This window comes from Nansenia antarctica (assembly GCF_963989245.1).
Source record: "Nansenia antarctica genome assembly, chromosome: 4".
NCBI lineage: Eukaryota > Metazoa > Chordata > Actinopteri > Argentiniformes > Microstomatidae > Nansenia > Nansenia antarctica.
The window spans coordinates 32,429,030-32,446,466 of record NC_137689.1 but is presented as its reverse complement, the minus strand read 5'-3'; the positions used below and the strand labels follow the sequence as shown (position 1 = coordinate 32,446,466).

Here is a 17,437-nt window from a genome sequence, read left to right as displayed (position 1 = left end):
CAATAGAACACCTTTGGGATGTTGTAGAGCGGGAGATTCACATCTTGAAATTGGACTTGAAAAATCTGCAGGAATTGAGTGATGCAATCATGTCATCATGGACCAGAATCTCAATGGAATGTTCCCAACATCTTGTGGAATCAATGCCACAAACAATTGAGGCTGTTTTGAGAGAAAACGGAGGCCCTACCCAGTATTAGTACAGTGTTCCTAATAAAGTGTTTATACAGTGAGTGTATATCTGTCACAAATTATTCAGACCAACATTGAGGACAGCTCCATCATCTACCAATCACAATACAATCCTTGATTACAGTTCATTGTACATGAGGAGAAAAGGACAAAACTCACCTTGAACTCTCACTTCTGAGTAGTCAACTAAATAGAATGTAGTGGTGGGTGAGCATCACTGTACAGTACTCTGCTGCTTGGCAGTTCCCTCAAAGACACAATGGATTCTGACAGCTGTCTAATCTAGAGGATTCCAGAAGCACACTGCGTTAGTTGTGGTTATGGTTTAACTGGAACGTCAGCTTAAGACCTCAACAAACCTCTGGTGGAGGGATTTAGGATGATGGGGATGTCAGGGGTGTGTTGAGCAGGGGTCTCGCTCTTTTCAGACTGTGACTTTACCACCACCATCTACATTTTTTTGCTGCTGAGAAGTTCCTTATAACACTCTCTGCCTACCCGACAAAGATGAAGCATGACCAAAAATGTTGTGAATTGAAGCGGCTCTTAATGTTGGCAACATCACAAGCTGCTGTTATGACCTTGTTCAATGCTAAATTGATTGAAATGCTATAAATATCATGCAATATGGATGGCATAGAAAATAGCACTCTAGAGCCAGCATATTAACCCTCTGACCCTGACATATGCTACAGGAATTACAAGGTCCATCATGATTACATAGTAATGCATTTTCAAGTAAACTGTTATTAGATTAACTAGGCTAATCTATAGTCTCACTTAGTCAGTCTGACAACTAACAACCATGTGGGGTTGAACCTGAGGGGTACAGCAATGACTTTAGGAGACCCACTTCCTATGCCCCATGAGCCTCAATCGAGAATCACAAGATCTGAATACTGGGTTCTGAGATTAAAACTATAGTGACGTCCTGCTATCTGTGTGATGGTCTCCAGCAACTGGAATGAGGCATTGTGGGATGGAATGCTGATTATATAGCCCCCGCTGGGACCATATATACTGAAAAATTAATGCATGCATTCACTGCAATGTAAGACGCTTTGGATAAAAGCGTCAAATAAATTACATATTATAGAGCATGAGGTAGTCGCGATTGTGTCTCAGTCTCAACTGCCCTATTTGTTTGTGTTATGTCTCCTTGTAGGCTTGACTCCATCTAGAAGCCCCAATGGAGCAGGATGTGGAGAGCCCGGTCACCTTCCGACAGCCCAAGAAACTGCCCAAGCAGGTCCGTGAGGACCCGCCCAAACAGCTGGTGGACAAGGACAGGGCCAAAAGGAAGGTTCAGAGGTACGTCCGTAAAGACGGCAAGTGCAACGTGCACCATGGCAATGTCCGGGAGACCTACCGCTACCTGACAGACATCTTCACCACGCTGGTGGACCTCAAGTGGAGGTTCAACCTCTTCATCTTCGTCCTGGTATACACCGTCACCTGGCTCTTGTTCGGCTTCGCGTGGTGGCTGATCGCTTATGTCCGAGGCGACCTGGACCATATAGGGGACAATACGTGGGTTCCCTGCGTCAATAACCTCCACGGGTTCGTGTCTGCTTTTCTATTCTCCATAGAGACAGAGACCACGATCGGGTACGGCTACAGGGTGATCACGGACCAATGCCCGGAGGGGATACTCCTGCTGTTGATTCAGTCAGTGCTGGGCTCCATTGTTAACGCCTTCATGGTGGGCTGCATGTTCGTCAAGATCTCGCAGCCCAAGAAGCGCGCGGAGACTTTGGTGTTCTCCACCAGTGCCGTCATCTCCATGAGGGACGGCCGGCTGTGCCTGATGTTCAGGGTCGGAGACCTCCGGAACTCCCACATCGTGGAGGCTTCCATCAGGGCCAAGCTGATCAAGTCCAAGCAAACCAAGGAAGGGGAGTTCATCCCCCTCAACCAGACGGACATGAACGTAGGTTATGACACGGGGGACGACAGACTGTTCCTGGTGTCTCCACTCATCATTTGTCATGAGATTAACCAGAACAGCCCCTTCTGGGACATCTCCCAGGCCCATCTGGCCAAAGAGGATCTGGAGATTGTGGTCATTCTGGAAGGCATGGTGGAGGCTACAGGTAAGCAGCTAGCATGGTGGGGGAAATGGGGTTTTCAATGTGTATCTCTTATCGCAACAAGGTCTGTGTGTGCTTATCCTTTCTCTCTCTCTCTCCGTCTCCTTACCTGGTTTTTCACTGATGTTTGAGAGGGAGACGTTGAAAGGCATGAGAGAAAACAGAGGAGGAGATATAACTCAATTAATGTAGATTCAGTCTTTATGTACACCATGCTGTTGGCACACAGAGAGGCCTTTGTTAAGGTGATCCGCTGCACAATAGGCTTATTGTGGGGGAGATGCAAATAAAATCAGATTACATTACCAATAGGAAAAGGCAGGTGCATCCCTGGTTGTGTAACCACATGAGCCATTGCAAACACGGCAGACATTTTTTCGCCTGATTACATAAGCAGCAGTCCACGGTCTTCGGTGTAGAATAAAACGAGGAGGAACAGGTCAGTCAGGTGTGCACTCAGCTTAACGAGGGCTGAGTCTCACTATAGCCACTCCTGTCGTGTCTGAGGTTTACCTATTATGGTTAAAGTCTGGTAAGACAAGACTACGGATGGTAGAACAGATGTTTCGTAAGAAAACAAAACAAAACAAAAACAAGAACACTCACACACACACACACACACACACATTGTGTAAACACTCCCATCTACATCAATGACATGGAGGTGCAGCAGGTCCCTAGCTTCAAATTCCTCGGTGTCCACATCTCTGAGGCCCTTTCTTGGAGCCACAACTCCTCTTCCTTGGTCAGACAGGCACAGCAGTGCAGCAGTGCCTCTACTTCCTGTCTCCCAGGATTCTGACCAACTACCAGTCCTACATCGAGAGCATCCTAACTAACTGCACCACAGTGTGATATGGCAACTGCTCTGTGTTCGACTGGAAGGCCCTGCCTCGGCACCAAACGGCCTACCATCGAGTCCTCCAGGCAGATTGGTGTCGGCGGAGGGCGGTAAGCATCATTAAGGACACCTCGCACCCGAGCCATGGTCTGTTTGATCCCCTACCATCCAAAATACTGAAGAAGTACAGTATCCCCAGGTCCCGTAACAGCAGGCTCCAGAATAGCTTCTTCCACACAGCTGTCACTCTGATGAACAATCCCCCCCTCCCCCCCGCCAACATGAGTGACTGATTCCCAGTACCTGTGTACTCCCCCCCCCCACCCAGTCACTGTGGCCACTCAATTTATCTGCTGTTTGCACATACTTATCTTTGCACATACCATATTTTGCTTATACCTAATTTGTTCATATTAGTCTCTAATTATACATCTACATATGAACTATACCCATCGCCCTTGTTCCGTATACAGCATACTGTACATATCATACCATAACTGTACAAAGGTTATTGTTATCCATCTCTTGTACTTCTACTGTACTACTTCACTTGTACTGTCTACTGTACTTATCATACTGCATTTGTCATTTCATAACTGTATATATCCTATTTTGTCTACACTTTGCACTATATCACTTATCTATATCACTGTTTGCACTTCTGGCTAGATGCTAAACTGCATTTCATTGTCTGGTAGGCCTACTGTGGTGACCACCACGTAGGACCAGGGGCCTCATTTATAGAAAGTACTTTGGATCAAATTTGGTCTTACCCGTGTCGTACGTAGAAAACCACGTCAACGTAGTGATTTATACAATTTCAACGTGAGTCAATTTGACCGTGGAAACGATCGTAGCTCTACGTCGGGTATTGACCTTGCGTACGCACATTACCTACTGGTTATGCGGACTTATTACAGGCATATGAGCCGCACTGCCTACTGTAATTCATGCGAAGGCTCGTAATAAAATTAACGATGTTGTTATCAGCCGAGAAAATGAGTTTAATTCAAGATTTAAAGGGAACTGATGTTTATGATTGTATTTCAGTCTTTCTTTATATCCCTCCGGAGCTGTCTATCTCCCCTTCAACCTACCTATAGTGCGTTCCACAACAGACCTTGCCCGGCCACTCGCTAAATTATACTGGATTTTCTCCGGTGTCTGGGAGTTCGCAAAGGGAGTTCGCAGCCATGTTTTCAATGTCACCTGATAAGAATAAGACCATTATATTATTACAGTATAAGCAGCACTCGAGTTGAGGGGATGAGTTGAGGGGATGAGGGGGGATGGCATCCCCCCTGAAATAAAAACTGTCAAAATCATCCCCCTTCTAAAACTGCTATCCCCCCTTTCCATAGGCCTACCTTATGTCATTTTATCAATGAACGTGGTATTACTGCTATTTCAAGGTGCGAGTGGGCACGTACACATGCAATGACATTTTTACTAAGTTACTGACACTGAAGTCACTGACGCTGAGGGGATGCTAAAATTTTCCTCATTATCAAATCCACCACCTCCCCTGATTTTCTTTTACAACTTGAGTACTGAGTATAAGCATTTGCCTGGTTAGTTGTCATGATCAAACGTTACAAACGCAACTTACCGAGAAGCCACCCTTCTCTGCCCTCTCCAGCTTCCAGACGAACGCCTACCCTATATTATAGCACTTGGCTTAATTCAGCCGATATAATTGAGCCGCTATCACAGGGCGTTAATACAAACCTCATTCACCTGCATTCATTTTACCTGCGTTGGTATTTATAGAAGGAAGCACGTACGCAATTTTAAACAAGTGCAGCCCGTTTTATAAATAATGCTTATGTCCATTTAGAATAATGTGCTTACGTGCAAGTCAAAGATGACGTTCAAGTACTTTTTTATAAATGAGCCCCCAGGTATAATAAGCACAACAAGGTAGAAACAGACACCGACGACAGGGAGCAGTTTAGCCTCAACGGGCGCATCTACTAAAGAATAATCAACACAGTGAGCGGTTATGTTGCCAATACACCCGGTACTTTGTGGGGGTCACTACAGTAGGCTCTGTATATCCATTCGATATGAATCAATTGTTGTCATTCTTGTTTGTTGTTTTGTTAGTTTCTGCTGCATTCAATTTTGCCTGGCTCTCTCTCTCTGTGTCTCCTTCTTTTGCTGGAATCAACCTCACTGACTGCCCTCTCCAGAGTTTAAAAAGCGCTTTACAATGGCCTCTCATTTACCCATTCACACACACATTGACACACCAATGCCGGCAAGCTACCATGCAAGGCGCAAGCCACTCATTGGGAGCAATTTGGGGTTCAGTGTCTTGCCCACGGACACCTCGACATGTGGCCAGCCGGGGTTCGAACCGCCAATCTGCGGACCTTGCAATCATTAGACGCCGGCTCTCCCTCTTGAGCCACAGCCGCCCCAGACTAATTTCAGACTAATTGTCTACAATACCAGAGGACTGTTTTGTGATGTTGACTCGTTCCGTTGACTCGTGGGAATCCTCGAAACACAGACAAGCTCCAGGAACAGGTAAGGAAGAGAAGGGAGAGGAAGGAGAGAGGGAGGAATGAAGAGAAATGGGGGAGAGGAATGGGGAAAAAATGGGGGAAAACAATTGGAATGGGGGAGAGAAGGATGAGAGGAGGAGATAGAAAGCATGCAAAAAGGATATGGATGTGAGGAGTAAGGAAAATGTGGATGAGAAGAGGAGGAGGAGGATGGAGAGAGGAAGGAATGAGAGGAGAGGTGAAGGAGAGTATAGCAGAGGAAGAGAAAAGTGCACTGACTGCCCTCTCCAGAACTCCAGACTAATTACTGACAGTACCAGATTACTGCTTTGTGATGTTGCCAGCTGGCAGTTATGTTCAGTTGGTGGTAAGGAATACAAAAGATTTTTTCTCTGAAGGTTATGTTTACATTGTGTCTGTCTCCTTGGGTGCTGAGCCAAGTCTCTCTCAGAAAAAACAAACAAAACCGTCTGGGATAACTTCAAGCAAAACACCTTTGTCAGATAGAGGACTGACACAGACATGCAATGTCATCAATTAGAACACTGTTTCAAGGGGAGCAACAGTGCAGATTCATTAAGGCTGAGTGACTTTGTCTTTTCAGAGGTGACAGAAAAGCAGCTAAATGACTTGATGATGGGGTGAGAAGCAGGTCTCCACACCTGGCTCTGCCTGTGAATGTTCATGTTGAGTTAGTGATCTAACACTGATGTGAGTGAGTCATTCTATACCAGGCACAGAGGCTCTGCCACAGGTCCACAACGCACCGCGCCTCACACGCCCACTAAGGAGGGAAAGACACAATTCAATTTGTCAGCTCGCCAGACACTGTGAGCACAAACGCCACGTTCTAACAGCGAACCTGCAGGGGGATGTTTACTGAACCAAGAGCTCTGCAGATGGATCGTTGAAAAGCAGGTCCCAGACACCTAGGCGTGGGTGTCCAACCAGACTGTGTGGAAAATGACTCCGCTTGTGTCGACTGCACAAACACAATGGATAGGACTGCAGTCTGTTTGTTGCACATTAGTATTATTATGCCAAGCAGGAAGTGTGGTTGTTTGTCTTTAAACCAGGTTGTTTTACTCCCAGTCAGTTGGTTTTCTTACTTCCAGGGAAGGTCTGACTGCAAACCTCTATTTCTCATCACACAGGGTGCTGTGATAGTTTGTCTGGGTAGCCTTGAGCTTGTTCTGAGAAATCATTGCAGACGCTGTTGTTTTGTGTAACAGAGGGAACATCCTGCGAAAAAAAGGGAATATTTTTTTCTCCTTCTCTTTCTTTCAGTGTCCTCCTGACTCGTTGTGGCTGATATCAGCCATGTCAATGAGACGACCCAGCTCAGACGAGAGAAGCTGCTGTTTTAAAAAGCTGGAAAAAAAAGCTGCGTCGATGACTCTGTTATTTTTTCAATTGTCATTTTCAATTAGATTCAGCCACGGTTGGTTTGAAGCATATCAGCACTTCGATGATAGAACGGCAATAAAAATACTAATGTAATTGTACGGGGTGTAAAATGTGTATTATCTTTTTTTACAACCTTCCTACAGAGAGCATGTTCCTCCCTTCATGCTTGGAGGCATCTCCAACAAAAGGTTTCCCAGGAAATTAGGAAAGGGAATCATTTAGACATGGAAAAGGAAATTGCCTGATCATTCTAATCTCTCAATGGCTGGTCTTCAACAGCTGTTAATAAATAGGTCGGCCTTCCTTGTTGAAGAGCCGTGGTGTTAGGAGGGAGTGGCTGATGGGGTCTGGTGCTATCATCTTACACTTAATGGACTGCACTTTATTGTTTGTGACCTGCTTTCTGAGAGGCTGGATATTGTGGTCAGCTGACTTTGGCTTTGAAGGAATAACTACTTCACCCTGACACCCATCTGATTTGGCAAGGTCACTAGTGAGTCTTATTTGAATACATAACGTAATGTATTGTATAGTATCTCTTGTGCACAGTAATAAAAAGAGAAAGTACACAAAACCGTCAAATGTGCCGTCTAGTCAGACGTAGCCTCATTTGCTTTGCAAATCAGATCTGCTGTATGTCGACAATTCATTACAATGGTGGAAACTGTCTGGCTGTAAGTGACAATATAATCCACCTTACTGAAGAGGCAGTGGAAGTCTGATGGTATACGCTGATGATCAAGTACGGTACTAAATCTGAGGGTAGCCGGTGAACACACTGTATAAATTAGGCAGTGGTTGTTCAACTATTTTTGGTTCAATAAACATCATCTGTCTCAGTCAGTCTGTGAGAGATTACCACAGCATGCACCATAGGTGGCATAATCTATGTTCATGCATGACATAATGATGTGTTATAGCAGTGAACAATCCCCTGTCAGCAGAGTAATGCTGGCACTAGGCTCTGGGCTCTATAGCTGTAGCTATAGCAAGTCTATAGCTATAGCAAGCCTTGGCACACACTGGCACCACTGTCGAAAAGCGCCTTATGGATGAGATGTATGGGAGACCAGGGAGCTAGCCAGATGTATGGAGGACCAGGGAGCTAGCCAGATGTATGGAGGACCAGGGAGCTAGCCAGATGTATGGAGGACCAGGGAGCTAGCCAGATGTATGGGAGACCAGGGAGCTAGCCAGATGTATGGAGGATCAGGGAGCTAGCCAGATGTATGGAGGACCAGGGAGCTAGCCAGAAAAGCGCCTTATCAGAGCCATACACCACATACAGTACCAGAGGTGACACAAAGCTTCAACTGTCATCCAGTACTGGTCCCTCACATTTAGACTAAAAGTGACCCAGTAATGATAGAAGGTATCAGGGCTACATTCCTCCAACCAGAGCTGGACCGTAGCAAATGGCCTACTTTCTCCAGGGCTAGCCCACACACAGACCAGGGCTAGCCCCCCCCACACACAGACCAGGGCTAGCCCCCCCCACACACAGACCAGGGCTAGCCCCCCCCCCACATACAGACCAGGGCTAGCCCCCCCCACATACAGACCAGAGCTAGCCCTGCCCCCACATACTGACCAGGGCTAGCCCCCCCCCCACATACAGACCAGGGCTAGCCCCCCCCACATACAGACCAGGGCTAGCCCCCCCCCCCACATACAGACCAGGTCTGGCCCGTATACTACTTGCCGTTTCCGGCACTGAGCCATATGTGCCACCACAAGACCAGATCTGGCCCACAGCTGTCTGACTGGATACAGTGGATGTCAGATCAATGGGTCATGGTTCCTCAGAGGGGCTGAGCTGAGAGTTTGTATTGTATACTGACATAGCAGTGAACATGATGCTGTCGTTACTGTCCTCCTCCTCAGCAAACATGGAACGCACGTGTGCAACAAGACAACCATTGCATGAAGGCATGGCTATCCTAAATATTTTTGCTTTGGATTTTAGTTGCACATCATCAAAACAAAGTACTTTCTCTTCCATAAAAATGATGGAGCTGAAACAAAAACCCTGTCCGATACATTTGAAGTTATTTGCTTACATAATAATCATCTTCTTGACGTTGTAATCAATCTTCATTATTACATTTCAAATCTTTGATTATGACATTACACATCACCAACGACCTCACCTGGGATGAACACACCAACCAACACCAACCAACACACACCAAGTGGTGAAAAAAGCGCAACGCCGCCTCTTTCATCTCAGGAGGCTGAAAAAGTTTTGTGTAGGGCCCAAGATACTCACGGCCTTCTTCAGAGGAACATCAGAGAGCATCCTGACAGGCTGGAACATTGCCTAGAACTGCACTGCCCAAAACCACAAAGCGCTGGAGAGGGTAGTGCGGACAGCCGAAAAGATCAGTGGCTGTGTGTTACCCTCCAGGACATCTACAGTGGCTGTGTGTTACCCTCCATCCAGGACATCTACAGTGGCTGTGTGTTACCCTCCAGGACATCTACAGTGGCTGTGTGTTACCCTCCAGGACATCTACAGTGGCTGTGTGTTACCCTCCAGGACATCTACAGTGGCTGTGTGTTACCCTCCAGGACATCTACAGTGGCTGTGTGTTACCCTCCAGGACATCTACAGTGGCTGTGTGTTACCCTCCAGGACATCTACAGTGGCTGTGTGTTACCCTCCAGGACATCTACAGTGGCTGTGTGTTACCCTCCATCCAGGACATCTACAGTGGCTGTGTGTTACCCTCCAGGACATCTACAGTGGCTGTGTGTTACCCTCCAGGACATCTACAGTGGCTGTGTGTTACCCTCCATCCAGAACATCTACAGTGATCGGTGTGTCAGCAAGGACCTAAGGATTATCAAGGACCCCAGTCACCCAAATAGGAAAATGTTCAAACTACTGCCGTCGGGGAAACAGTATCGTAGCCTTGGAGCAAAAACCCAGAGGATGTCGAATAGCTATTTCCCACAAGCAATCAGACTCCTAGGGAAACACACTGGCACATGGCAACCCCCCACTGCACTAACAATACATTATGAAAACTTGACTACTTGGCCACTATCTACCTGAACTCTAGACCACTCCACTTGCACCATATTGCACACTGTATGACAGTAACTGCAACCTGCACACCTTCTTTGCACAAGTATTTTGTTTACATTAAGAATGTTGATATGCAGACTCTGCTGCTATCACCTATTCTGTTATTGGCGCTCTGACGCTATTGTATATACAGCTGTTATAGCTGCTATTTTTGGGATGTACTCAAGAAAGATGCAGGAGCGGAAAGTACCGGCGAGCTAGCCAGATGTATGGAGGACCAGGGAGCTAGCCAGACCTAACTTCCACCAGCTATCCAGGGAACACAGAGGCCTCCCCCACCCGGTGACGAACCCCCCCCTCCCCCCTCCCTCCCCCACCCGACGACGACCCCCCCCTTCTCCACCCGGAGACTCTACAACGAAACCGTTGAACAATGGGCGCCCCCCCCCATCCCCCAATCCTCAACGTGACGATGACCAGAATGGTGGTGACTATTTCCAAGTCAAGGACATAAACTCTCTATTTGGACACAGCAGCAAGGGCCTGCATATTGTTCACCTTAATGTGAACAGTCTTGTGCCTAAACTGGACCAAATCAGAGAAATGTTCCATGACAGCAAGGTTCATATTTTTAGCTTCTCTGAGACCAAGTTTGATGAATCCATCAAAGACCCAGAGATTGAAATAGTTAACTACACAGTCATCAGAAACGACAGAAACAGGTATGGGGGTGGTGTCTGCATGTACATTCACAACGATATTATCTTTAACACCCGTGATGACCTGAATCATGACAAATTAGAATCTGTTTGGGTTGAAATTATCTTTAACAAAGCAAAACCGGTGCTGGTTGGTACTATCTACAGACCTCCCGATCAGAGTGATTTCTATGATATTCTTGAGGGGTGCTTGGATGACGTTGACTGTGTGGAAAAGATTCTTATTGGAGATTTGAACACGGACATGCTCAGAAATGAAGCATCCGTTTTCAAATCCTTCACTAGGTTTTCTGAATTACACAGTCTCCGTCAACAAATTACCAAACCCACTAGGGTGTGTATTTCTACTCAAACCACCATAGATCTCATTCTAACATCGGATGAGTCCAAAATCTCCAAGAGTGGGGTTATTGTATGTGGGCTAAGTGATCATTACATGATCTTTTGCACTCGTAAAAAACATAAACCCAAGGCTGGCGGTCATAAAACTGTAACCACTAGATCCCTTAAATCCTATTCTAGTGAGGCCTTAAACCATAAACTGGAGAATCAAGACTGGTTAGATGAAGAAAAATGCACACAGGTTGAAGAGGCATGGCTAGGTTTCAAAACCAAATTCCTAAATATTATTGACAGTATAGCCCCCATGAGAACCACCAGGGTTAAAACCCGATCGGAACCATGGATGAATTCGGACATTCTAAATGCTATGAAAGTCAGAGACCTAAAATGCTCTGAAGTTCAAAAATGCAAATCAAAATTAGTGAAACACTTAAACGAAGATCACAAAACCCACTTTGAGAAAATTAAAAAACAATGCAACAAACTATGCAATCAGGTAATTACCATGACCAAATCTGCTAAGAAAGAATACCTCGATAACAAAATCGAAGAAAACTTAAACAAACCACGTGACCTTTGGAAGCTACTTAATAGCCAACTAGGTTGCAGTCAAAAACTCAAAACCAGGTCTACAAACATCAGCATAAAATCTGGTGATTCTCTCCTTACAGACAAGCTGGATGTGGCTAAGTGCTTAAACACTTTCTTTACAACCATAGCCACTAAATTAGTTAACAATCTACCACCCCACTCAGGGCGTTATGGTGTAGAGCACATCCGTGCGTTCTACAATAAACTGGGTGTACGCAATGATGATTTTAAACTCTCCATGGTGTCAAACGATAAGGTGTTTATAAAGCTAGGCGCTCTACACTCAGAAAAGGCCACGGGCCATGACAATATTCCAGCCAGATTTCTAAAAGACTCAGCTGCCTCCATTACCCCAATCATCACCCACATAATAAACCTCTCCATCAAACAGGGACACGTCCCCCTTGACTTTAAAATAGCAAGGGTAACCCCACTGTATAAAAAAGGAAGCAAATTAGACCCAGGCAACTACCGACCTGTTTCTATTCTTAATTCCATCTCGAAACTTATGGAAAAAATAGTTTATGAACAGGTCGATAGGTACCTTACCGAAAAAAAGCTGATGTATGAATTTCAATCAGGATTCAGAACATCCCATTCCACTGACACATGCCTTCTCTATTTGAACGACCACATCAACCATGAGGTGGACTCGGGCAAGTACTGCGGCATGGTCATGCTGGACCTCCAGAAGGCCTTCGACACAGTAGATCACCACATATTGTTAGATAAACTGAAAGCAATTGGGTTCGATAGAACATCGGTGAGCTGGATGCAATCCTACTTAGAGGGGAGGGAACAGGTGGTTAGTGTGAACGGAACACTGTCCCCCCCCCTCCCAGTGACCTGCGGCGTTCCACAAGGAAGCATATTGGGACCTTTACTGTTCCTAATATATGTGAATGACATGTCATCAGCATGTAATTGCAATTTGTTCCTGTTCGCGGATGACTCGGCTCTGCTGGTCTCTGACAGGGACATATTGCAGGTGGAAAAAGCGCTAAGCACTGAACTGAGTAGAATCTGCATCTGGCTAGCTGACAATAAACTATCAATACACCTAGGTAAAACTGAAACCATCCTATACGGATCCCCATCTAAACTCAGAAAGGCTGAACATTTTAAAATAAAAGTGGGTAACATTAATATCACAAGAAAAGAGGATATTACATACCTGGGCTCCATCTTAGCGGCAAATCTTTCCGGAGATAAAATGGCAGCAAAAGTAATCAAAAAAGTGAACCAGAAAACTAGATTATTGTACAGGATATCCTCACTTGTCAGTAAAAACACACTGAGGACCCTATCAGGAGCTCTCATTCAATGTCACTTCGACTATGCCGTAACATCATGGTACTATAGAACCACAAAGGCCCATAAAACAAGACTCCAGACAGCCCAAAATAAACTGGTTAGGCTTCTGCTAGGCCTCAACCCTAGGACACATCTAACCGCTGCTCATTTTTTGAGCCTTGATTGGCTACGAGTAGTTGACAGAGTGCAGCAGCTTGCACTGGGCCTAGTCTTCAAGATACGCTACACCACAAAGACACCCAAGTACCTGTCAACATACTTCCAAAAAGTGAACAACGTCCACACTTACAACACCAGAGGAAGCTCCACGAACCACGTTCAACCGCGTTGCACCACAAACAAGGGTTTAAACTCGTTTGCAAACTATGCAGTAAAGATGTGGAACGCCCTTCCTATAATCTTAAAGGAGTGCAAAACACTGCCCACCTTCAAAACCACTCTCAAAAAACATTTACAGGAGGCTGCAATCCGTAACTGGACCCTCTAAAACAAAAATCAGATTAAAAGAACTGAACTACCCACTGTACATACTTTGTGTTTTGTCCCCCGCCCCCACCTGTGGTGTATGTCCCCACCTGTCCTACCCGCTGTACATACCTTATGTTTTGTTGTATTGTTCTTCCCATGATGGATGTACGTTTATCTTGTAGATAGTAATAGTTATTTGTCTGTATTATCATGTAGATAGTACTAGTTCTTTTCTTATGTCTGTCTTACATGTAACGATGAATTGAAAATCAAGGACCCCAATTGAAATAAGCCAGTGGCTTTCTTGGGTTTTTATCCTCTTAGTTTGACCTTGTATGTAATATGTACTTTCATGTACCTACTTCTGCAAACATTCTAATAAAGTTTTCAATCAATCAATGGAGGACCAGGGAGCTAGCCAGATGTATGGATGATCAGGGAGCTAGCCAGATGTATGGAGGATCAGGGAGCTAGCCAGATGTATGGAGGACCAGGGAGCTAGCCAGATGTATGGAGGACCAGGGAGCTAGCCAGATGTATGGAGGACCAGGGAGCTAGCCAGATGTATGGAGGACCAGGGAGCTAGCCAGATGTATGGATGATCAGGGAGCTAGCCAGATGTATGGAGGATCAGGGAGCTAGCCAGATGTATGGAGGACCAGGGAGCTAGCCAGATGTATGGAGGACCATGGAGCTAGCCAGATGTATGGAGGACCAGGGAGCTAGCCAGATGTATGGAGGACCAGGGAGCTAGCCAGATGTATGGAGGATCAGGGAGCTAGCCAGATGTATGGAGGACCAGGGAGCTAGCCAGATGTATGGAGGACCAGGGAGCTAGCCAGATGTATGGAGGACCATGGAGCTAGCCAGATGTATGGAGGACCAGGGAGCTAGCCAGATGTATGGAGGACCATGGAGCTAGCCAGATGTATGGAGGACCAGGGAGCTAGCCAGATGTATGGAGGACCATGGAGCTAGCCAGATGTATGAAGGACCAGGGAGCTAGCCAGATGTATGGAGGACCAGGGAGCTAGCCAGATGTATGGAGGACCATGGAGCTAGCCAGATGTATGAAGGACCAGGGAGCTAGCCAGATGTATGGAGGACCAGGGAGCTAGCCAGATGTATGGAGGATCAGGGAGCTAGCCAGATGTATGGAGGACCATGGAGCTAGCCAGATGTATGGAGGACCAGGGAGCTAGCCAGATGTATGGAGGACCATGGAGCTAGCCAGATGTATGGAGGACCAGGGAGCTAGTCAGATGTATGGAGGACCATGGAGCTAGCCAGATGTATGAAGGACCAGGGAGCTAGCCAGATGTATGGAGGACCAGGGAGCTAGCCAGATGTATGGAGGACCAGGGAGCTAGCCAGATGTATGGAGGACCAGGGAGCTAGCCAGATGTATGGAGGATCAGGGAGCTAGCCAGATGTATGGAGGACCAGGGAGCTAGCCAGATGTATGGAGGACCATGGAGCTAGCCAGATGTATGGAGGACCATGGAGCTAGCCAGATGTATGGAGGACCAGGGAGCTAGCCAGATGTATGGAGGACCAGGGAGCTAGCCAGATGTATGGAGGACCAGGGAGCTAGCCAGATGTATGGAGGAGCAGGGAGCTAGCCAGATGTATGGAGGATCAGGGAGCTAGCCAGGTGTATGGAGGACCAGGGAGCTAGCCAGATGTATGGAGGATCAGGGAGCTAGCCAGATGTATGGAGGACCAGGGAGCTAGCCAGATGTATGGAGGACAATGGAGCTAGCCAGATGTATGGAGGACCATGGTGCTAGCCAGATGTATGGAGGACCAGGGAGCTAGCCAGATGTATAGCCAGATGTATGGAGGACCAGGGAGCTAGCCAGATGTATGGAGGACCAGGGAGCTAGACTGGACGCAGTGATGAGGTGGAAGTAAGGGCTGCAGAGATGGAAGGTAGAAGCAGACTACTGGTTTGCTGCATTTGGCCTTTTGCTTAACACTAGAACAGTCGTGCCTTTTTTACCTACTAAAAGAGTCGCCTTGGGAGTCATTACAATGCTCAAGCTGCTATTTACACACAACGACCACTAGTTGGCCGCTTGTAAATTAGCCTGCTTCCTACACAGAAAAACAGAAAAATACTGTAGCTTTATACTAGCTTATCCTAATGTGATTTTGAAAATATAACGATACTGGGTGGTAGAACGCATCTAGGAAAACTCATGAAAGGAGGGTCCTGAAATTTGATCGAGTGCAAACATTGAGTGAAAGAAACATTTTTCTTTACTCATGGCTGATTAAGTGTTAAAACCTGAATCAATACCAGCTTTTGATCTCCCAGATAGCCTTACCTTGGGAACCAATGCAGGTAATACTACTGCATCAGTTCACAGTCTAAACTGCAACTGCATATTGGTTAGACGTGAAAACATAAACAAGGATGTTGTTGTGAGAACGTAAGGACTAATCATTCTCTCCCCATCTGCCTTGCTCTCTGCAACAGTACCATCATTGGCAGTAGTTTGTGAGGTTGCCATTTGTGAGGTTGCCATGGCAACTGCAGTTACTGTGTGTGTGTGTGTGTGTGTGTGTGTGTGTGTGTGTGTGTGTGTGTGTGTGTGTGTGTGTGTGCGTGTGCGTGTGCGTGTGCGTGTGTGTTGTGTGAGAGAGAGAGAGGGAGAAAGAGGGAGAGAGAGATGAAGGGTGGTACAAGCTTGTATCTCCCTGAGCAAACGAAGTGTGCAGGAAAGCCCACTGTGATTATGCAACCAGCGTTATCTAAACAGCAGGCCACATCAACCAACGGGTATCTGATTATTATTAGATATTCTGTCCCATCAGTTCTGCATGTGGGCGGTAGCCTTACATTTACCTGCTGTCTTCTCCTTCTGTGGGAGGTTGATGGTACTATGGTGCAAAAGTTATTCTGTTATTTTTGGTGCAGCCAAATACTTTGTCAGACTCATAAGTGACCCAGTAATGATGGAAGGTATCAGGGCTACATTCCTCCGACCAGAGCTGGACCGTAGCAAATGGCCTACTTTCTCCAGGGCTAGCCCCCCCCCACACACAGACCAGGGCTAGCCCCCCCCACACACAGACCAGGGCTAGCCCCCCCCACACACAGACCAGGGCTAGCCCCCCCCCACATACAGACCAGGGCTAGCCCCCCCCACATACAGACCAGAGCTAGCCCTGCCCCCACATACTGACCAGGGCTAGCCCCCCCCACATACAGACCAGGGCTAGCCCCCCCCACATACAGACCAGGGCTAGCCACCCCCCACATACAGACCAGGTCTGGCCCGTATACTACTTGCCGTTTCCGGCACTGAGCCATATGTGCCACCACAAGACCAGATCTGGCCCACAGCTGTCTGACTGGATACAGTGGATGTCAGATCAATGGGTCATGGTTCCTCAGAGGGGCTGAGCTGAGAGTTTGTATTGTATATAGCAATGAACATAGCAGTGAACATGATGCTGTCGTTACTGTCCTCCTCCTCAGCAAACATGGAACGCACGTGTGCAACAAGACAACCATTACATGAAGGCATGGCTATCCTAAATATTTTTGCTTTGGATTTTAGTTGCACATCATCAAAACAAAGTACTTTCTCTTCCATAAAAATGATGGAGCTGAAACAAAAACCCTGTCCGATACATTTGAAGTTATTTGCTTACATAATAATCATCTTCTTGACGTTGTAATCAATCTTCATTATTACATTTCAAATCTTTGATTATGACATTACACATCACCAACGACCTCACCTGGGATGAACACACCAACCAACACCAACCAACACACACCAAGTGGTGAAAAAAGCGCAACGCCGCCTCTTTCATCTCAGGAGGCTGAAAACGTTTTGTGTAGGGCCCAAGATACTAGGGGCCTTCTTCAGAGGAACATCAGAGAGCATCCTGACAGGCTGGAACATTGCCTAGAACTG

At 46.5% G+C, this 17,437-nt stretch overlaps 1 protein-coding gene across 1 annotated transcript in view; it reads left to right on the top strand.

Annotated features, from left to right (window-relative positions):
• Nucleotides 1–1,362: 1,362 nt before the first annotated feature.
• The window catches only part of kcnj6 (potassium inwardly rectifying channel subfamily J member 6), a gene marked incomplete at its 3' end in the record, with an annotated part of 66,284 nt that continues 50,209 nt past the window's right edge, over nt 1,363–17,437 (top strand). Inside the window, exon 1 of the mRNA XM_080529920.1 lies at nt 1,363–2,285. Coding sequence (XP_080386046.1) covers nt 1,382–2,285 — 904 coding nt within the window. The 5' untranslated portion in view covers nt 1,363–1,381. The remainder of the gene's footprint in view (nt 2,286–17,437) is intronic.